Source organism: Leuciscus leuciscus (genome assembly GCF_965113295.1).
Source record: "Leuciscus leuciscus genome assembly, chromosome: 8".
In the NCBI taxonomy this organism is placed as follows: Eukaryota; Metazoa; Chordata; class Actinopteri; order Cypriniformes; family Leuciscidae; genus Leuciscus; species Leuciscus leuciscus.
Window position 1 is genome coordinate 8,324,635 of NC_138732.1, and position 20,250 is coordinate 8,344,884.

At 40.4% G+C, this 20,250-nt stretch overlaps 1 protein-coding gene across 1 annotated transcript; it reads left to right on the forward strand.

Moving 5' to 3' along the window:
• The first annotated feature begins 466 nt into the window (after nt 1-466).
• Nucleotides 467-9,838, forward strand: LOC309503966 (uncharacterized protein). The gene is made up of 2 exons (XM_082176828.1): nt 467-1,391; nt 1,709-9,838. Exon 2 carries the CDS (start codon nt 1,806-1,808, stop codon nt 9,156-9,158), a length of 7,353 nt encoding a protein of 2,450 aa, XP_082032954.1. The 5' UTR covers nt 467-1,391; nt 1,709-1,805; the 3' UTR covers nt 9,159-9,838.
• The last annotated feature ends 10,412 nt before the right edge of the window (nt 9,839-20,250 follow it).

Below are 20,250 nucleotides of genomic sequence, written 5' to 3' on the forward strand. Positions count from 1 at the left end.
ATATTTGTCAAAAAATAGAATATCTAAATACACTGACCTCAAGATAGAGATGTGTCATGTTACTGCAGGGGGATTTCTGCAATCATATTTATGTACATTGCGCTAGACAGAGACCAATAACAGGCAAATATGTTTTTTATTAAATGCTTTTGTGTTGTCTTATTAAAATGACTACAGTTTTCTGTGAACTAGAGTCATGTTGGCTTTTCAGACACAACTACTAGAAATTGCTATTTAACGAAACTATTTCTATTCTAACCAAGTTTTGTAAAAGCTCACAACCATTCAGTCAAAGATATTAAATGTCAGGTGGCTTCATGAGATGCAAGTCTCTTGCTTTAATTCATGGTCATTGAGAATTGTGTTTTGACTGTCCATCAGATGATCAAAGACCTATTCTTGGTACTGTCAAGCTGCTTCTATCAGTAGTGTTGTGTGAACACTAAATCCCTGCATTGCAGAAGTCCTCAGCATTCTTTCACTATAAGGTGGTGGACTAGTTTATAACCACACGAAACAAATGTACTTTGATGCTCTGAACAATAGGCACAAAAAGTGGAAAGGTAGCTTATGTCACAAGTTAAAGTTAAATCACTGATGTTTAATTCAATTTTTTTTTACTTGTAAATAATTTTGAATTGACAACATTTTTAAGCTCAAAGCAATTATTTATGCTGTATTTCTCTTTTATAAGGCTCTTTAGATGAAAGTGTCTGCTAAACAAATATATGTAAATGTATGGAAGAGTTTTCAAGAGCTGGATGTTGCAATCTAACACTACAGAAAGTTAATTTGGTGTATATTTTGTAAAGTTGCCATTTTCTGTCCTCTGTGTGTCTCTAGGCAGCCTCTCAAAGCAAAGTTTCCCCTAATAGAAGAGGTCTAAAATTAGTGAGCCTCTATGACTGTCTTGGCCTAGTGTGTCAGATTCCTTTCACAGACTCTATCTATTCCATCGCAGCACCTGCTCCTAGCTGTAACACCCTATTAAGCTTGGCAGAGATATGCACCTATGTCCAAGCATGATTAAAAAAGCTTCAGGTCAGGTTCGTGTCCTTTTTCTGTGTATGCTTGTCTCTTAAAAAAAAAGAAAAGTGGTGTCAATTAATGTTTGAAATAACCAGGCACTGTGAGCTCAGACAGGGCTAAGGGTACAGGAGTCGTAGCATTTTTTTTTATTTTTTTTTGGGGCTTAGCTTGAGGGGCTGGACATATCTGTGCACTGAGTGGCCTGTTACGATGAAGGGTCAGTTTGGCACTCGGAAAACTGGATCCCCCTGTTGGAGCCTCATTCACAGTTCATGGTACAGTGCATAACTGTCCCCTGTAAATGTTCTCTGGAGGGACTGTTCCATTCAAACTCGCCATGTGGACAGAAAACACCAGAAAAGGCAAGTATCATATCTGATTACTTTTATGTGAACTTTGATATCTGCATGTATGTTGTTGCATGTTTCACCTTACATTGCTACTGTATATATACTGCATCAGTTTGCATGAGGTATGTTTGTGAGTAGTTATAAGAGTAATCCTCTAATCTGATTAGTAATACTGTTTACTATTATTAAGCAGACTTTTGTATGTGCAAAGTAACTATAATTTGCTCTCAGAAGATGAACTTGGTATATAAAGCTACAAGAAAACATTTTGAGAATTATATTCTCTTTACAGTAACACGTTTTTGTGACTGTTTCTTTTGATGTTTCAGGTCTGAAAACATTCAACAACTGCTGAATGACTAGTTCAGGCATTTATAAATGGCTCAAGTGTGACAACCCAATGCCTGTGCTATCTGAAGTGAAGAAATGGAGCGCTGGGTTCTAGAGGGAGACAGCTACTCTTTTCTTCGTAGTGCTCCACAAACGTTCAACCTGCAGAGTCGTGAAGGGCCAAATCGTGTGGAGATTTTTGACATCACTTCAATCCCCAACCATCATAATGCTATATCTGAAACAACCTGCCTTTGTGACATTTTTGGGGATGACGGCGACTCGCCATCACTTTCTAGTAGCCCAGCCTCTGTGACATTTGTCAGAAGAGAAGTGGATCAGCCTTTTCCAACAGATGATGCCAATGACTCTTCAGGATCTTATCACACTGCCAATGGATCTGACTTAAGCGACAACACTGAAGTCACTTACAACACACCTTCTCCAAAAAATATTCTGGATTTGTCCACATCGGAGACCAGGGAATCACATCCACATTCAGATGAATCAAATATCTCATCCGATTCTAAAAATGGACTTAACCCACTTAATTATACACCACCTGCAACACAAGTGAATGTTAATGACCTTTCACATACTGGGAACATTTGGAAAGAACCTCAAGTGTCAGTGAGCGCTGCCCCAGTGAATGAAAATAAGGACATGGATTCAACACCATCTATAAATCAGATTATTCCAGAAAAGTATCTTTCTAATCCTACATCTTGCTCTTCAGAGGAGAAAGAACCTGCCACTTTTGAGCAAGAAGAATTTATTACAGCACCTCGACATACAAGTACAAGCCCATTTTTAGATAAACAAGACTGCATACCTATATTTGAGTCTACTAACTGTGAACCCGTGGCAGAATATCCACTTGAACAAAATAATGTGGTGTCTTCTGAGAGCAAAGAAAATATGAACTATCATAGTCCACAAGAGGAAAACGTTCTCCTTGCACAAAGGATGATTATCTGTGGCTCTGCGTCAGAACTGTCAAACACTTCTCAAATAGACTGCCGTCCTATTCAGGAAATGTCTACTTCACCTGCAAACAGAGATATTAATATCCTACCCATACCCAGTGTCATGCCAGAGGCCAGATTAAACTCCATCTCCCCTGTAAGCAGGGAAATTAGCTCCACACCTGCATCCACAGGCAGATCTTCACCTGAGCTGCTGAATTTGTGCTCAACTCAAGTGGGGAACACATCAGAGTTTCCAGACTTGGAAGACGCTTATGGTGCATCTTTTTCAGTTTCTACATCTACCAGTGATAATGTGGAAATGGATTCCCTATCTGTGTCTGCAATTTCCACTGAAACAAGAGGACAGGTGTGCTCATCCATAGATGGCAGAGAAAGTCTGGAATCACCAGAGATCAATGAAACCTGCTCTTCTCCTGATCACTCAGCACCTGCTTACTCACCAGAACCAGTAATATTTCACTCACATGTGGGTTACACTATCAGCCCATCACCTACAAATGAGAGAATAATTTCTTCAACTGAACCTGAAGCCTCACCATCCTCCCCTGTAAGCACAAAGATTGACTACAGATATATCTCCTCATCTCCTGATCACTCAGAACCAGCTAACATTCACTCATCTCTGGGTTACACCATCAGCCCATCACCTACAAATGAGAGAATCATTTCTTCAACTGAACCTGAAGCATTACCATCCTCCCCTTTAAGCGCAATGATTGACTACAGAGATATCTGCTCCTCTCCTGATAACTCTGAACCTGAAGCCTCACCATCCTCCCCTGTAAGCACAAGGATTGACTACAGAGATATCTGCTCCTCTCCTGATAACCCAGAACCAGTAAACATTCACTCTTCTCTGGGTTACACCATCAGTCCATCACCTACAAATGAGAAAGGGGTTTATTCAACTGAAACTGAAGCCTCAACATCTTCCCCCTGCTGTCACGTTGATATCTACTCCTCTTCTGATCACTCTGTTTCAGCTCACTCATCAGAACCAATGGGTTATACCATCAGCCAGTCACCTACAAATGAGAGAATGGTTTATTCAACAGAACCTGATGACCTGCCATCCTCCCCTGCCATCACTGAAAATGACTACAGAGCAACACCAACCTGCAGTAGAGATTCCACGCCTGCGTTAAGGAGCATTACCTCCACTCCAAACAGCAGAGAACACTACCTTACACCAGGGCCCATTTCCCCAACCCCTTCACTAGAATTGAGATCAGTCACCTGCTCACCCGAAATCAAAACAATATCTTATAGTGTTCTGCCACACAATACAAAATCCCCTGTGATTGGAGGCATCACATATAACGTTTCACCAAATGAAGATTTAACACAATCACCTGTGGTAGAGACAACTGTCTCTGGCAAATCTTCTGAAACTTCCAACTCTCTTTTTGGAAATGACACCTCTGTCTCACCTACCTCAAGGAACTTTTTGTCAACACCAGAGAGTAGATCAAGGCCCTCATCAACTGCATCAGACCATACCAGAGACACAGCACTATCCCCTCATTTCCAAACTGAGCCTTCCATCCCTCTTGAAAAAGCAGAAAATCTGCCTTTACCCATAATCTTTAAGGAAATGAATCCTCAATCTCCTAACCCAATAGACAGTGATCATTTTAATGACATTGCTGACACAGAGACCTTCAAAAGCATCCCATCTGTCCCAGATGAATGTGCAGGCGGTGGACCACAAATTCTCAGCCAAATGCAGATCTTGCAAGATTCACCATCTAAACCTTCAGGTTTTGGATTGTCCACAGTAAAAATGGAGCAAAATCAGGAAATTGTCACTGACAACACAACAGATTTAACTGTCTGTGGAACACCTGCCTCTCTGAGTCCATGGGCTTCATCTGTGCCAATGCCAGTGACATCTGTAGAAAAGAAACAATGCCATATTGAGGTTTATGATAGCAACAAGGGAACAGAAATGTTGGAAAATGATTGCCCAAGCAGTGACAAGAGGCAAAGCCAAGTGCCTGTAGCATTAAGAGAAAGTCCAGGGGTTATCAGTAGGGACAGTGGCGGTAAATTTGACAGGCAGCCATATAGGAAAAAGGAGGAGAGTGGAAAGAGGGAGGGAGAGGGGGAGGAGACTATGAGAGATAGTAGTTACAGAGGGCAACAGGTTGAGCTGTCATTCAGTGCCAGGAATAGAAAAGGGCCTGCAGGCCACAGCCCAGCACTCTCAAGTCGAGACCCAAAGTCGGGAATTCCAGCTCGCTGTTATTTTGAGTCGCACCCAACAACTCTGCAGCAACAGAGTCCGCTCAGAGCTCAGGGCTCACAACAAGAGAACAAGGGTGGCGCCAGGAGGCTCAAGTCAACTGGTAAACACGGCAGTGCAGGCTTTCTTTCTCCTGAGTATACTGGTGAGAACTCCAGCATGGGAAGTGAGTTAGATGAAGCAGATAATGAAGTAAAATGGTTTACAGATCTGGCCTTCAGAAGTCTGTCTAGCCCTCAGGTGGATTATTTGGATGTGTACAATTCAAGCCACAGGTCATCAACAAATGTTTCTCAGCAATCGACCGTAGACAGCCCTGGTGCTGTTGCATGGATGACCTACGCAGACTTGCGTGGCTCAGCGTTACATGAAAACGATGGCTCATCTTTTCTACCCCGGGACAGCCTGGACCCAAACAAACACTTTGAAATGGGGAGTTTTGAGTGTGTGGATGTTGCTTTAGAGAGCAAAGAAGAGTCCAGTAGAGGAAAGAGGACAGTACCTAAAAGGCAGATACAGCTGTTAAGGCGGAACACAGATGAAACAAAACATAAAGGGAACTCTGAAAATGTTTTGAATTCACCCTTAACAAGTAGGCACTCACAAAACAACCTTGTTCGTCAACATAGCACACCAGCTTTTGTGCAAGAGGAGTTTTCCAAGGAGGTACCAGATTCACCACAAAATTACAGGAAAAGGACATTGCAGAAGTCTGTGTCTTTAGATGATGGCTCCCCTAAGACACAAATGGCATCTTGCATTATCAAGAGCGTGTTGTCAAAGAAAATGCAAGATGCGCAAAAAGACTCACCAAAAAGTGCAGGCCCAAGTTCATCTGGAGATAAAAACAAACGTCCTGATATCAGCCCCAGCTCTTTTGATGATGTACCAAGTGACATGGAGAGGCATAGTTTAAGCTCTAGCCAGCAATCTGAATGTACTTTTTTATCTAAAGATGTTGCTGTTGAAGGGGAGAGATTTTCAAATCGTCAGCTGAAAAAGTGTGCCCCAAAAGTTCCTCCAAAACCATTCTTAAGACCTGCGTTCTTTAACACTGGAGAAGCTCAGGTTGCTGGCAACATTACAAGGGAAGAAAAAAAGCCTATAGTGGCCCTTACATCAGTTGAAGACAAAATACATGTGAAACAAAACAGCAAGAGTAATGGGAAGGAGGAAGGAGGGGGCAACCTTGGAGAGAAGTACAATGGTGACTCAGCAAATGCCAGTGTCAGAAACACAAGTCCTGCTGTTGCCACTCCAGCAATAAGCATGCAGAGCAAAATGACAAGCAGAGAGACAAAGCGCCAGACGACACCAGAAAACCAGGAACAACTGACTGGAAAGAGTGTATTTATGTCAAAAACTCCAGAAATAACTTTGAAACCTTCCTCTAACAAAGGGAAAATGACATCTTCTCTGAAAGTGTCTCTATCCCCTGACATAGAACATTCCAGAGAAATGTCTGAATCTCAGTCAATGGAGAATGCTGCAGAAGATATGAGCACCAAATCTAGTCAAAAAGTCATAGAGACAGAAGAAGATGAGGAAATCAACAAAAAATCTATTATACATAAAGTTAGGGATGTGAGGAAGTTAGTAAAAAACACATACAACCTCTCTTTCAAAGCGTCAAATTCAACTTCTACCGAAGACAAAGTCATTCAAGAGAAAAGAGAGCAGCCGCCACAAACTACTCCGGCCTTACACATTGAATGTAAAGCCATCAGTTGGAAGGACAAACAAACATCGGGTAGCAAAACAATCCACTGTCAAGTTGAAAAACAGCCTGTTGACATATCAAAAATATCACAACCATTAGTGGCCATAGATACAAGAAGAGATGCTGACATCCCTAAAATAACACCCAAAGCTTCTTTGCCAAAGACAGAGTCACTACGAAAAGAATCCGATTCTCACTCTACAATCATAAATGGATTAACTGAATCAGATAGTATCACTAAGAGGTCTTATACTCACTTTGATCAGAGTACTAAAATGCCGCCTAGACCGCCCAGTAAGGAGCGGGAAATTTCTGCATTAGTGGTTCTGCCGGATGGCACATCCAAATCAAAGACCTTTGATCTTACAATCCCTGACTCAACTCAAATGGAAGCTACAAGCAACAGTCACTCTGTATCCATGTTATTGAAAGAGAAAGGGATGCAGGCTGATATTGGAGTGTGTGATGTTCTTACAGAAGGTGCAAGTGCTACAGCTAAACATGTTAACAGGCTTGAGGTACCTGTACAGGCCTGTTTATCAGAAGGATTTTCTAGTAAAGCACAAGTAAGGGCAGAAAATACAGCATTGCCTTGCAGTCCAACAGCTCTTGTCAACAATTCTTCAAGGACATCCCGACAAAGTGAAAGTCCCAAGGAATCTTGGGAATCATCAAAGGAACAAGAAAAGAAGAAAATAGCTGCCACCACAACTATGACACAAAATCCAACTTATCTAGCAACATCTGACAAGCCAGAGGTGAGGTCTTTTTCAAGTAGTACAAAAAATAATGCCACACCAGTGAATGCATCAAAAGAGATTGAGTTACCAATACAAGTGAGGTCAATATCGACTGATAGGCTAAAGCCATTTGTACCACAAAAACCCAGCTATAAACAGTCATTTGCAGAAATTAGGTCAGTGTCAAGTGATACACCAAAAGCAGATGCTCAAGCATCATCTGTTATTAAGCATCAAACCAGATTAAGTAGTGAGTCAAATAAAAATGAAACACCAACCGTGATACACAAGGATCAACCAAACGATACTTCATCAAGAGATACAAAAAGATTGGCTGTATCAAGCAACAAACCACCACCCATCCCAGTCACAACAAGTCCAAGTACTGTGCAGAAATCCACCACAATGACACTGGCCAGTCTGGATCAACAGCAATCTTCTGCTTTCTTTCAAACTACCAGCACTTGCCAGCAGCAGGCCCCATCATTCAGTCAAGACCATTCAATGTTAGATAGTTCCTTTGCTTCTAACTCATCAGGAGCACAAGCCCTTGGCCACACACAATCTGTGACAAGAGCATCATCTAATAATCGTTTTCACACAGATGACTATCTTTTCTATGCTTCAGATGATCCCCCCAGCTATGATGAGCGAGAGAGTTTCAGCCCGCTACGGCTGTCAGACTTGCCCCCACAAAGGCCATGCAGGTATCATCCAACCAATAAGCAATCTCCATGCTCCTGCACACTAAGTTCCCACTCACATCAAGGACATCCCCACCACAGTCCACAGGAACGGGTGCCAGCAGCCTCTCGGTCTCCAGGCCAAGTCCTTACCTGTCCGGGAGCTCCTCCGCAAGCTCAAGTTCGTCCTCAACAGTGCAGACCAGATGCTCTACCTGTCTCCAATACCACAATACCCCACGGCTCAGCTTTGATTCAGCCTCTACACAATCCACGAGCCTGTCCTGTTTCAAATTCACAGTCCTACTGTGATGACCAACCATCAACTTCTGGGCTGCTTTCAGACAGACGCCCAGCTAATCATCCTTCACCTCAATCGGCAGCTTCTGCTCCCTATCATGAGTACTCTCATTCAGCTAATATGTCTACTCTGGATCCCAGGCCTCAGTTGTTTAATCCCCAAGATTTACCACCATCTTTTGCTCATGATTACACAAATGAAGGCCCAGGTGGAGCCAGTGTATTGTATCCAGAGAATGCAAGTGGGCTCAGCTGTGGCCAAGGTCCTCGTCGTGTTCTTTTTGATCCTGAGACTGGAAAATACTTCTACATTGAGGTACCAATGCAGCCACTCAGAAAAATGCTGTTTGATCCTGAATTGGGCCAGTATGTGGAAGTTCTCATACCGCAGCAGGCAATGTCCCACTCAGGCCTGTATCCACCAGCTGCACCACCCTACTCCTCTTTGCACAGTCCGGGGTTGTTTGCACCACAGTACCTACCTTATGCAATGCCATCTTACCCAGCAATCCCAGGCAGTGCCCAACAAGTTCGCCATCCGGAGCCGCCTCCTGTCCCCACCACGCTTCACCAGACTTCCTTAAGGTATGGAAGCCCTGCGAGCCAGATGCCAAAAAATGAACCCAAAGGCCACTCATCACTGGATCAAAGCTATCTTGAGAGCATGTATTATATCCCCACTGGGATGAATGCAAGCCCAAATTCAACCCCTTCAGACTGCTACCACAAGGCATCTTCAAGCATGCCTCCTTCAGGGGGAAGAAGAGCATGAAACAACAGTAGATACATGATCTGTTTACATTTGGAATCTGTTCTAGTCAGCAGCGTTTTTAATTTAAGCTGTATTTTAAAAGTCAACAGTTGTAAGACAGTATTAATGTTGTTTATGCTTGTTTTATTGAAACAATTACTGTAAAACACAATGTTAACTGCTCAAAAAGACCCAAAACAGCTTTGCTGTTGTTTTTCTGTTTGCTGTTTTCCTGACATTTATGGTTGTCGTTCTCCTCATGGTTGTCGTTATCTGATATTATTTCACTGTATTATTTGTACAGTATCTAAGTCCTAGACCTTTCTTGCAAAGGCCAAGCTTATGCAATGGTAGGCCTTATCTTTCAATAGCTTTCATGATTCAATCAATGCCTTCTTTGAAAACCCTTAATAGTTTATTTCTGAAGGGATTTGTTGTTACAGCTATAGTAATGTGTGTGGCATTTCACTTCTAAGTTAAGTGATATTTAACGAATACAAGTGACATAACTTGTAATTGCTTTGTGCGAAGCCTTTCATGTGCACTGGGATGTGCAAGTAAATCTTGTACATTTGGGTGGATGAGCAAGATCCACCAGGTCATTGGTATTAAAATCAAATATTTTCTATCATCAGAGGATTGCCATTTACTATTTTTTACACATGTATACTCCCCATTAAAGATAACTGTCTGCAAAATCCATGTCTCAGATTTTTTCTCATTAAATGATGTTGTTAACTGCCACATATGACCTATTTGAGTAAGAGTAAGAGTAAAGCTAAAAGCTATAGTGTCCTTTAACTTCTAAATTACTGCAACATTATTATGCCCAGAGGTAAAAGAAGTTTCCAAGTTTGGGAGAACCACATTTGCCAGCCACAACATGCACAATAGAAGATGACTCGCCTTGAGTTTAGGGCTACTGCTGGGCTATTGTTTTTATCTCAGGATGACATCTAGTGGACAAGGTCAAACATCCGTGTCCATCATTATGCTTTCTTTCAAGAATGTTAATCATGTGTATGATTTGATGTGTTTTTTTGTAAGAGAAAGTTGAAACAAATATTGTCATCATGCTATAACCATTCCAAGAATCAATCAAAATTCAGATAAATGCAGATGTGTAGGCTATAAATAATATTTCTTTAAAAAAACAAAAACATTTCCATTACCTCTGGGATAATTTTGTCAGCTGAATAAAACAAGAAGAACATGTGTTGACTTTGGTGATTTTATTCTGGGTGTTTCTTTTATTTGGGTGTTCAACATGGCTGATGTGACATAATGGACCACCATGGTCTTAGTTGTGACGTTTTGTGAAAATGTTTCCACTTATTTGAGCGAACAGTTCAGTCTTCTCCCTTCTCTCAAACTGCAGCCGCACCCATAAATGACTGCATTTGATTTCCTGACCTGTCTGATCATACTGTAAGAAAGGCTGATGGAAGTGTCAGTGTGTGGGCAGACAGCTTTGTGGGGGAGCGGGCCTTAACTCTGTTTGTGGGGTGTTTGACTGAAAACAAAGACATTCAAGTCTGTCTATGACTTCATTCAGGATCCTCTGAGCAGACAGCCAAGGGGAGTAGAGTGGAAATAAAAACAAGAGTGTCTTTACCATAAATGTGTCCTTATGTGCTGAATGGTGAGTCAACTGAAGAACTTATGCAACCACTTAAATATACAAATACTTTACATTATGTTAAGGCTAATGTCAGCCAGCTGGCCAATCATTATCTTTGTGTGTGTGTGTGTGTGTGTGTGTGTGTGTGTGTGTGTGTGTGAGAGAGAGAAACATAATGACTGCCTGACTCTAAATAAAGGTTTGACAAAATTAAGAATTAAAGAATTGGTTCCATTTCAAAACATGAATTGAAATTTGGCCAAATTCCATAACGAAGTGGAACTTACATCCTGGTCTATACATTTATAGAATATTATGGAGCCTGGCACATGACATGCAGAAAAGAAAGAAAAAGTAAATTGTGCACACTAATATTATTTTGTGCGCACTATCCGCAGGACATAAAGAAGCATATGTAATTGAAATACAAATTCCTATAGGTGACATTTCAAACAAATATTTTTGTCTAAAACCTTCAATACTGTTTTTAACATTCACGTAAAACTTTGTAATGCAATAAATCAATCTTGACAAACCTTCCTTTTAAAACTACAATTTCAGTTATATGAATTTCATTTTGAATCTACTTCCTAAATTTAAAATGTATAGATAAATGGACAATTAAAAAAATTTTATTTAGCAAATATGCAATTTGGTGGTCATTATAAAAATATTTGAATGTAGAATGCAATCTTCAGAAACAAGTTTTCAAAAGAGCCAAATCCAAGTAGGAATTAGTGTGTTTGTGTGTGAAGATGATGACATAAATGAAGGCCTAAATCCCAGGTAAGATTGAGGATTAACCCTTAACCTTTAACCCTTATCACAACTGACCCCTTCAGCAGGTCAGGTCTCTGTAGGGCGGGGGTGTCCCTGACATTTTTGTAGAGTTAGTTGCTTTGGATACTTTCAGACAAAATAACCATGAGGTAGCAGCACCTTAGAGGAGATTAGTTGCCCCTGAGAGGTGAGTAAATGTTATTGCTAACAGCTTATTACTCATATACTCATACAACACAGAGCAGATTGTTAGCTTTGTCATGCACCATGTTCTGCTTTGGGGGACAGACCATATATGGGCGCATTCCTGTGATGACATCAGCAAGACCTGACAAGACTGGCTTGTACCTGCAGGATGATGGATCAGGTTCACATTTCCTCAGCCCTTCCGGGACGAGTCATGCCAAATAGCAACAAGTCAGCCAAACAATGCTTCTGTCTGCAGACCAAACCCCAACGGAGGCTGTTTGCTAAGGTACCAGCAGGTGGAGCAGTCACACACACAAACATTGCCACAACTAAGAGACGTTCCCAGCCTTCACCTGGTTATATTTCATTGAAGAGCTATTTTATTGCATCAGGATTTTATTCTCGTTTGCAGACAGTCAGTCACATAATTATTAACCTCAGTCACATACACACAAGTGTTAATGTCTGAATTTTGTTTCATTTATTTGCATTGCTGGAATTGTACTCTTCTGAGCAGTTTTTTTAAACAATATTTTTTTAACGAACTGGTCCTGAGGTAATTTTTTGTGTCGATGTATTAAGTTCACAAAGGTGTCGTTTATAATATTAAAGTGTCCCAAGACATTTTGAACAATAAGCTATGTATTGTTTCACATTTTATAGCCTAACAAGCTTAATTTAAAAAAACTTTTTAATAGAAAAGTACTTGTGATTAAAATAAATGCTACTTGTCTTTAATTTTTCACTACTTTGGCACTTTAATAATACGTTTATACATTTTTATATGTGGCTCAAGTGTCCAAATACTTTTTTTTAAAGTAAACATGTAATAAACTCTGACTGATTTACTCTAAACAGATTTACTTTCCCTTTCCTGGTAAACATATGGAACATATTTTGAATGTTACTTGATGATGTAAGTGCTCAAGCATCACTTTTGGTATGTCTTTTACCCAGGACCCTGGACTCTCAATGAGGCCTGAAACCCGAAAGGATGGAAGGAATTTGCCCCCAGAGAGCCTCAGTGTGTGTTGAGAGAATAAAACTATCACCAAACTATCAACAATGACAGGACAAAGGTGAGGGGACATTAAGCTACTGTGTGTGTGTGTGTGTGTGTGTGTGTGTGTGTGTGTGTGTGTGTGTGTGTGTGTGTGTGTGTGTCATGGTAACACGATAGGGAGAAGCAAATATTTTCCTTAATTCCCTTGTAAAACTCATATAATATGAAATGGAAATGGTTTATAGAGCAGGAGGCTTAATTATTCAATGTGTGTAACATCCATATGTGAAAAGCGAAACCCTGTTTCCATTGACACAGTTTCAGACAGGGGGATTCCCCTTTTCTGGCATGGCTGACTGATGAAATCCACTCTGGATCTAACATTATTGGATTTGGCTGACATTATAGTTCCCTAAAGATTGTCCGAAAAGGAGACTGGACACAAAAAAAAGCGCAGAGTGTGTCACTTTCACTGTGACTTGAGGGTAAAAATAAGTCACCCTTTCACTTATGGATCAGTGTATCCAAAATACTGACTTCATCTATGATATCACCCTTTCTTAAGATGTGTCACATCACGCCGGCTGTATGTGTTACAAATACAAATGAGGATGTCTGGATTTTTAATACGTTGTGTGTTATAGCGTCTCATCACGACCATATGTTGGTGAGCATATGCAGTCCTTCATAATCGCTGTAGTTCTGATTTCATTCTTTATGGTGACACGTTTTACCGCTAGTTATTCTTAGAGACACCCACGTTTGGTTTCTACTACAAAACCCTTATCAGCAGGAGAGCCGATAATCTCGGAAAGCATGACAGACACATTTCTTGTATCTCTTTCTACCTCCTGCAATAATAAACTGCTTTTTGTTGATGCCCACTCCCTCACTTTGAAGTCAGAATGGCATTTGATCAACACGGCCCCAAGGAATGCTGGGAAGGCTTTAAGATTATGTGGTTTCGCCATAAAACAACTCAAAGGCATGCAAGCAATTGTGTTGAAAGAGTCAGTGATGACATACTGCTTATGACTGTTTATTCTTTAAATCTAATTTTGAGGATGCATTTGGGTTAGACAGATTGATAAGGAAGTCAATTAGTAAATTAACTTTTTAACCTTTTAATAGTAATTAAATGAGTAAGGAGTGATGACAACACTGAGAATTCCTGTGACAGGACAGCATCAACTCACTAGTTATAAATGAAATTCGCTTTTGTTTTCTCTTCCTGTTTCTATTCTTTGTGTTTCTATTTCTCCCTCTCTCTCTTTCCTTATCACTTACACACACACACACACACACACACACACACACACACACACACACACACACACACACACACACACACACACACACACACACACACACACACACACACACACACACACACACACACACACACACACACACACACACACACACACACACACCCACACACACACACACATATATGTTGACCTTACAAATCACTTCGTTATCACCTTAAAACACTTTCTAATTTCCTCAGATATTGCACTGCGTACACGGTTAGCCGGTATGACGACATTAGTGATGAAAGTCCAACTGCTGTGTTAAACAATCACGTAATTAATGAAATCATTACCAGACCAGAGCATTATCAAACCACCCGGATTAATCATGTCACACAAATTGCATCCTGATTCAGTCAGATTCAGATTTTTCTTTTATAGGTCACACTATAAGAGTCTCACATTGTAATTTTTTTTTGGAATTTGACTTTAAAAGACTGTAAAAATGCTACAGTAAAAGTTAATAAAAAAGTTAATTAACCATAGAATTTTTAAATAGTTTAAATGCATTATATGTAGTTTTACTGTAAAATACTGTCATTTGTATGCTTTTTGATAGTAACACTATGAATTACCATGTAATTTACAGTGCAAACCAGTAAAAGAACATTCCCAGAAGTCCCTGACTGACACATTACATAATGATTATATTCTATTTGAATAGTTTTGTTTCTTATTTTTACTTTCAGTCATGCAATATCTTCACTTAATGAAATATAAAATGTAAAATATACAGGCCCCAAATTCCAATTTTTTTTTTGTAATTCTGGAAACATTGTCACCATGTCTTTTGACTGAAGTTGACTGAAGATGAATCATGTCATAATTTACTCTCCCTCATGTCAGTGCAAAACAACATTGGACCCCACTGACTTTTATTGTATGGACACACACACACAAATCTCATTTTGTGTTCCACAGAAGAAAGAAAGGTTTGGAACGAATGAGGGTGAGTAAATATTGACAGAATATTCATTCTTCATTGCAATTTTAAAAGTCAAGAGATTTTATCTCACTTGTAGTTTTTCTTTCTTATGGGTTCATTGTTCACCCAAAACACCTTTCCATGACTTCTGTATCAGTTTCCTGTGGTCACTGTTGTGTACAACTTGCCGCCCCCTTACGAAACCCCTTCCTTTTTCCTTCTGAGAATTCTCAGGAGTGGGCAAACCACCAGCGTGAGTCAGTGCTTCAATCAGCACAGTGCGGGCAAAACAGTCTGTGAGCAACAACCTTCCAACATCATTTTTAGTTTTCACTCACTATCCTCTTACGCAAAACACGCGACCACATCGTTTTTGTTTCCAGCAGGTTTGAGTCCAGGCTTTTGCAGTTGGCCACTCACAGAGTCTGCGAGTGTTTATGCGGCTTGTATATCGAGTGCATGACGGCTGGCTAATGCTATTCCAGCCATGATAATAAGGAGGGAGCGGGCTATATTTATCAAGTGGGGGAGTGTCCATCACTTCAGCAGAGCTTAGCGCAGGTTTGTGACCAGTCACAGAGGGGTTTGTACCAACACGGGCCTCATTGCAAGTCTTAGCGTTTGTGTTTTTCCCACCAGACATTATTCTAGTAATTAGAGTCTGAGGTTTACAAGTCTGATTATTTTAAGTCTTTGGTTGTTAGTGGGTGTTAGGAGGAATGTTTACAGTAAATTGTCATGTGTTTGTGTGGGTTAGATATGTGTGTTTGTGTTCTAATGAGTGGTGGCAGATTTATGCTTGGCAGGATGTGTGTGTTATTTAGGCCTGTACTGTGTTAATTGGCTGATGGCATTTTGAAAATAACAAGATTAGCTTTTACATTTACATTGACATTTATTCATTTAGCTGACGCTTTTATACAAAGCGACTTACAATTGCTATATATGTCAGAGGTCGCACGCCTCTGGAGCAACTAGGGGTTAAGTGTCTTGCTCAGGGACACATTGGTGTCTCACAGTGGATTCGAACCCGGGTCTCTCACGCCAAAGGCATGTGTCTTATCCATTGCGCCACCACCCCTATATAGCTTTCACACTATCTACCAAATTATTTTAAAACTAAAATATATTATCAATATGCAGTGAGACAGTAAAATCTGTGTGATTTCTGTGGCATTATCGCCACCAAACGCATTTGCAAAAAAATACAAATATTTGACATTTTATGAAGAAAATTTAAGTTTCCCACAGAAATTGCTACAAGGATGCTGCCATGTGGTTTATTCTGACTGTTGTTTTGCATGTTGCTATGCAGTTCTGGTTTCTTACTGGCTCAAAAGAACTTCATGTGTTTATGATCTACTGGTTTGGCTCTGGCTCTTTCCTCATTTTTTTTTTTTTATCCAAACATTTATCTGACCATTACAAATGACTTGCTTATAATTTTCTCTCTATGACTCTAGGAAGCATTTCATTGAAAAATATGACATACTTTACCTTTAAGGACACTGCACTTTTTGTGCATATCACTCAAGAAACTTTGCCAAAGAATATCAGTCATTGTGTAAAACAATAAAAGATTCTTGAAATTCTCAAAGAGAAAGTCTTTGAACTTCAGGAGTTTTTGAATGCTCAATAAATCCCTCTCACTACCTCATCAGGTGTCCCATTAATAATACAAATGTCACTCCTTCTATAACCACGAGCCCACAAGCAGTGACCACAAATACTCCCGCCTTTACAAACACTGAGAGATCCATTTGACAGGTGTTGAAATTAGATGTAATCACCCGTCACAGCCCATAGACACCCTGACTGCCAGCACAATCAGGTCATAGTGGCAGCAGACAGGGCAACCAAATTTACATTTGAGACTTATATTGCAAATCGCAACATCTGTCCAAACCGTCTGAACACACACACAGACACACAGACACACACACACACACACACACACACACACACACACACACACACACACACACACACACACACACACACACACACACACACACACACACACACACACACACACACACACACACACACACACACACACACACACACACACACACACACACACACACACACACACACACACACACACACACACACACACACACACACATATATATGCTATATTTAGCAGGAACAATAATTTGCACTGAGCTACTGTAATAAATATATCTTGACAAAATTGTACCCACAGTTTTATTCTAATTGCATTTAAAATATGTATGTTTACATACACTCATTTTCGTCATCAGAAAGATTCCAATCTGATTTCAGGTTCTGAAAGTTCTGTTTAATGATTGTTGCAGTCCGATTCATATGTTCATGTGCATTCAGAACCGGAGAAAGCCACTGCAATGATGTCACTGGATAATTGTCGTTTTTTGCCTTGATTACAGAAGAGCTCTTTTAAAGGACAAGTTTGGTATTTTACACTTAAAGCCCTGTTTTCAGATCGTTTCTGATGAAATAGAATGGTTAAGATTGAAATTTGGACACATGCTGCTGGCCCGAGAATTTTCGGTTTCTGTGGTAGCACCCCCCTCCACCTCCACAATGGCTGCATAGGTGCACTGGAACAATCCTTCCTAAAACGCATTAAACTTTCGTTTACAAAGACGTGAAACTCACCGAGTGGTCAGGGGTGTTCACTGATATGCTCACACAAAAATCGCTGCGAAAGATGTTTTCCAACAGGTGTTTTACCATTCGTTGTAAAACTGTGGACCTATTTTTCCAAACACCTCACACGCGTACATTCTTCCGTTGAGAGCTTGAATAATAGACACTCCGGCCCACAAACAACCCGGCGGAGTAATACCGTACCTCACAGCACATCCAATACAAGTCAATGGAATTGGACAAAAACTACGATAAAACCTATTGGAAAGCATCTTTTGCAGCGATTTTTGTGTGAGCATATCAGTGAACACCCCTGACCACTCGGTGAGTTTCACGTCTTTGTAAACGAAAGTTTAATGCGTTTTAGGAAGGATTGTTCCAGTGCACCTATGCAGCCATTGTGGAGGTGGGGGTGGGGGGGGGAGGGTGCTACCACAGAAACCGAAAATTCTCGGGCCAGCAGCATGTGTCCAAATTTCAATCTTAACCGTTCTATTTAATCAGAAACGATCTGAAATCAGGGCTTTAAGTGTAAAATACCGAACTTGTCCTTAAACAAATGTTTCAGAAACGTTCGTTCAGTCTTATCCACTGACCAGTTAACCAGTAAACATACGCATCACAGCACTGCTCATGTGCGCAAAGTATTTTTTAAATCCATTTGAGAAAATAGATGGATTCAAGCGTTTACATTCCTAATTTATATATGTTGAGAGGATTATTTCAGGTCTACACCACCTCTTTCAATCCAATCGAAATTTCTGAAGAGACACAAAGCACAAGCATGTTTGCTTGACGTGCGAGAAACAATGACGCTCTTTTTTGTGTTCGGCAGCACGTTTGAGCTTCAGCAAGAACCAATGAGGTTTAATTATAAAATACCAAGAAGAAACATTCTGTCCCATGCATTTCGGTAATAACATGTCTACAAAAAGTATAAATGTATTTATATCATATCACGCTATAGGCGGTGGTATGATGGAATGGTTGCGTTGGTTTCAGATCTGGAATGAAATGATGGGACGTGATTGATGGCGTAAGTCATACATGAATCTCTTTCCTCAGGCCAAAGTAAACTCTTGGGAGTCATTACAATGATGAGAGTATAAAACCCTCTGTCACTCTGCCAGCCAGTTGCTGCTAAATTCAGTTTTGGAAGGAACAGTTGGAAGGAACAGTGGAAGGTTCGTTCTGCTGAGTTACAGACTGTAATACAGGCAAGCGTCACTTTTATTATTGCTATTGGTTATCCAAATCCATAACCACGGCAAACACCGCTAATAAATTAAAATAACAGTGCTGGAGAAAAGCAAAAGAATGTTCCCCATTGCACTACACAAAATTAAATATGTTATCATGGTAAAACCCACATGTCAAAACCTCCCTCTAGAAAAATGTAGGATTCAAGTTAACTCTGATGAGCCACAATCTACCCAATCAAAATATAAAAATGTTTACTTGTAGTTTTCCATTAAATCAATTATATTTGGGACAGTGTGTCCAGTGGTTAGTGCTTCCATTTGTTTCTGGATAAACAGCCCCGCCTGCCACTGTCAGATCACAATAAAATCACAGAGCACTTATCTAAAACTTGGTGGAGTCACGTCCAAAGTGTCGTATATGAAAGCATTGAACACCTTAATCATTCCAGGAACTTTTTATTGAGAAAAACAAGCATCCTGAAAATAATAGCTTTATAAGAAACCAGTCTCATTTTAAGCTTTGTGGAATTTTTGAAAAGCATTCCAGAGCTGTGAGAGCGACGCACAGCTCAGGGAGCACCCAGCATGTCTAGGCAGATCCTTACCTCCACCCACCACATCATGATGAACAGCTCCTTTATACCAGTTCCCTTAACAACTGAAGTTAACAGGTGGAATTGAGAAAACAAAAATAAGCTCTTTTAGATTTAAATGAGCATAAAATTGATTGGTCATCTTATGGGTTAATGTCTGAGCTTATAACCCACATGCTGTGGAATCAAACCCCAGAAGTTCATGAGCTCAAATGAACTGCGTAACACGAGAATGAACCTCATTGGTTCTTGCGGAAGCTCAAACGTAATGCGTAACACGAGAATGAACCTCATTGGTTCTTGATGAAGCTCAAACGTGTTGCGTAACACAAGAATGAACCTCATTGGTTCTTGCGGAAGCTCAAACGTGATGCGTAACACAAGAATGAACCTCATTGGTTCTTGATGAAGCTCAAACGTGTTGCGTAACACAAGAATGAACCTCATTGGTTCTTGCGGAAGCTCAAGCGTAATGCGTAACACAAGAATGAACCTCATTGGTTCTTGCAGAAGCTCAAACGTAATGCGTAACACAAGAATGAACCTCATTGGTTCTTGCAGAAGCTCAAACGTGTTGCGTAACACAAGAATGAACCTCATTGGTTCTTGCAGAAGCTCAAACGTGATGCGTAACACAAGAATTAACCTCATTGGTTCTTGATGAAGCTCAAACGTAATGCATAACACAAGAATGAACCTCATTGGTTCTTGATGAAGCTCAAACGTGTTGCGTAACACAAGAATGAACCTCATTGGTTCTTGCGGAAGCTCAAACGTGTTGCGTAACACAAGAATGAACCTCATTGGTTCTTGATGAAGCTCAAACGTAATGCATAACACAAGAATGAACCTC

Excerpts from the sequence above, each read along its gene's own strand:
- LOC309503966 (XM_082176828.1), top strand. The coding sequence starts at position 1,806 with ATGGAGCGCTGGGTTCTAGAGGGAGACAGCTACTCTTTTCTTCGTAGT.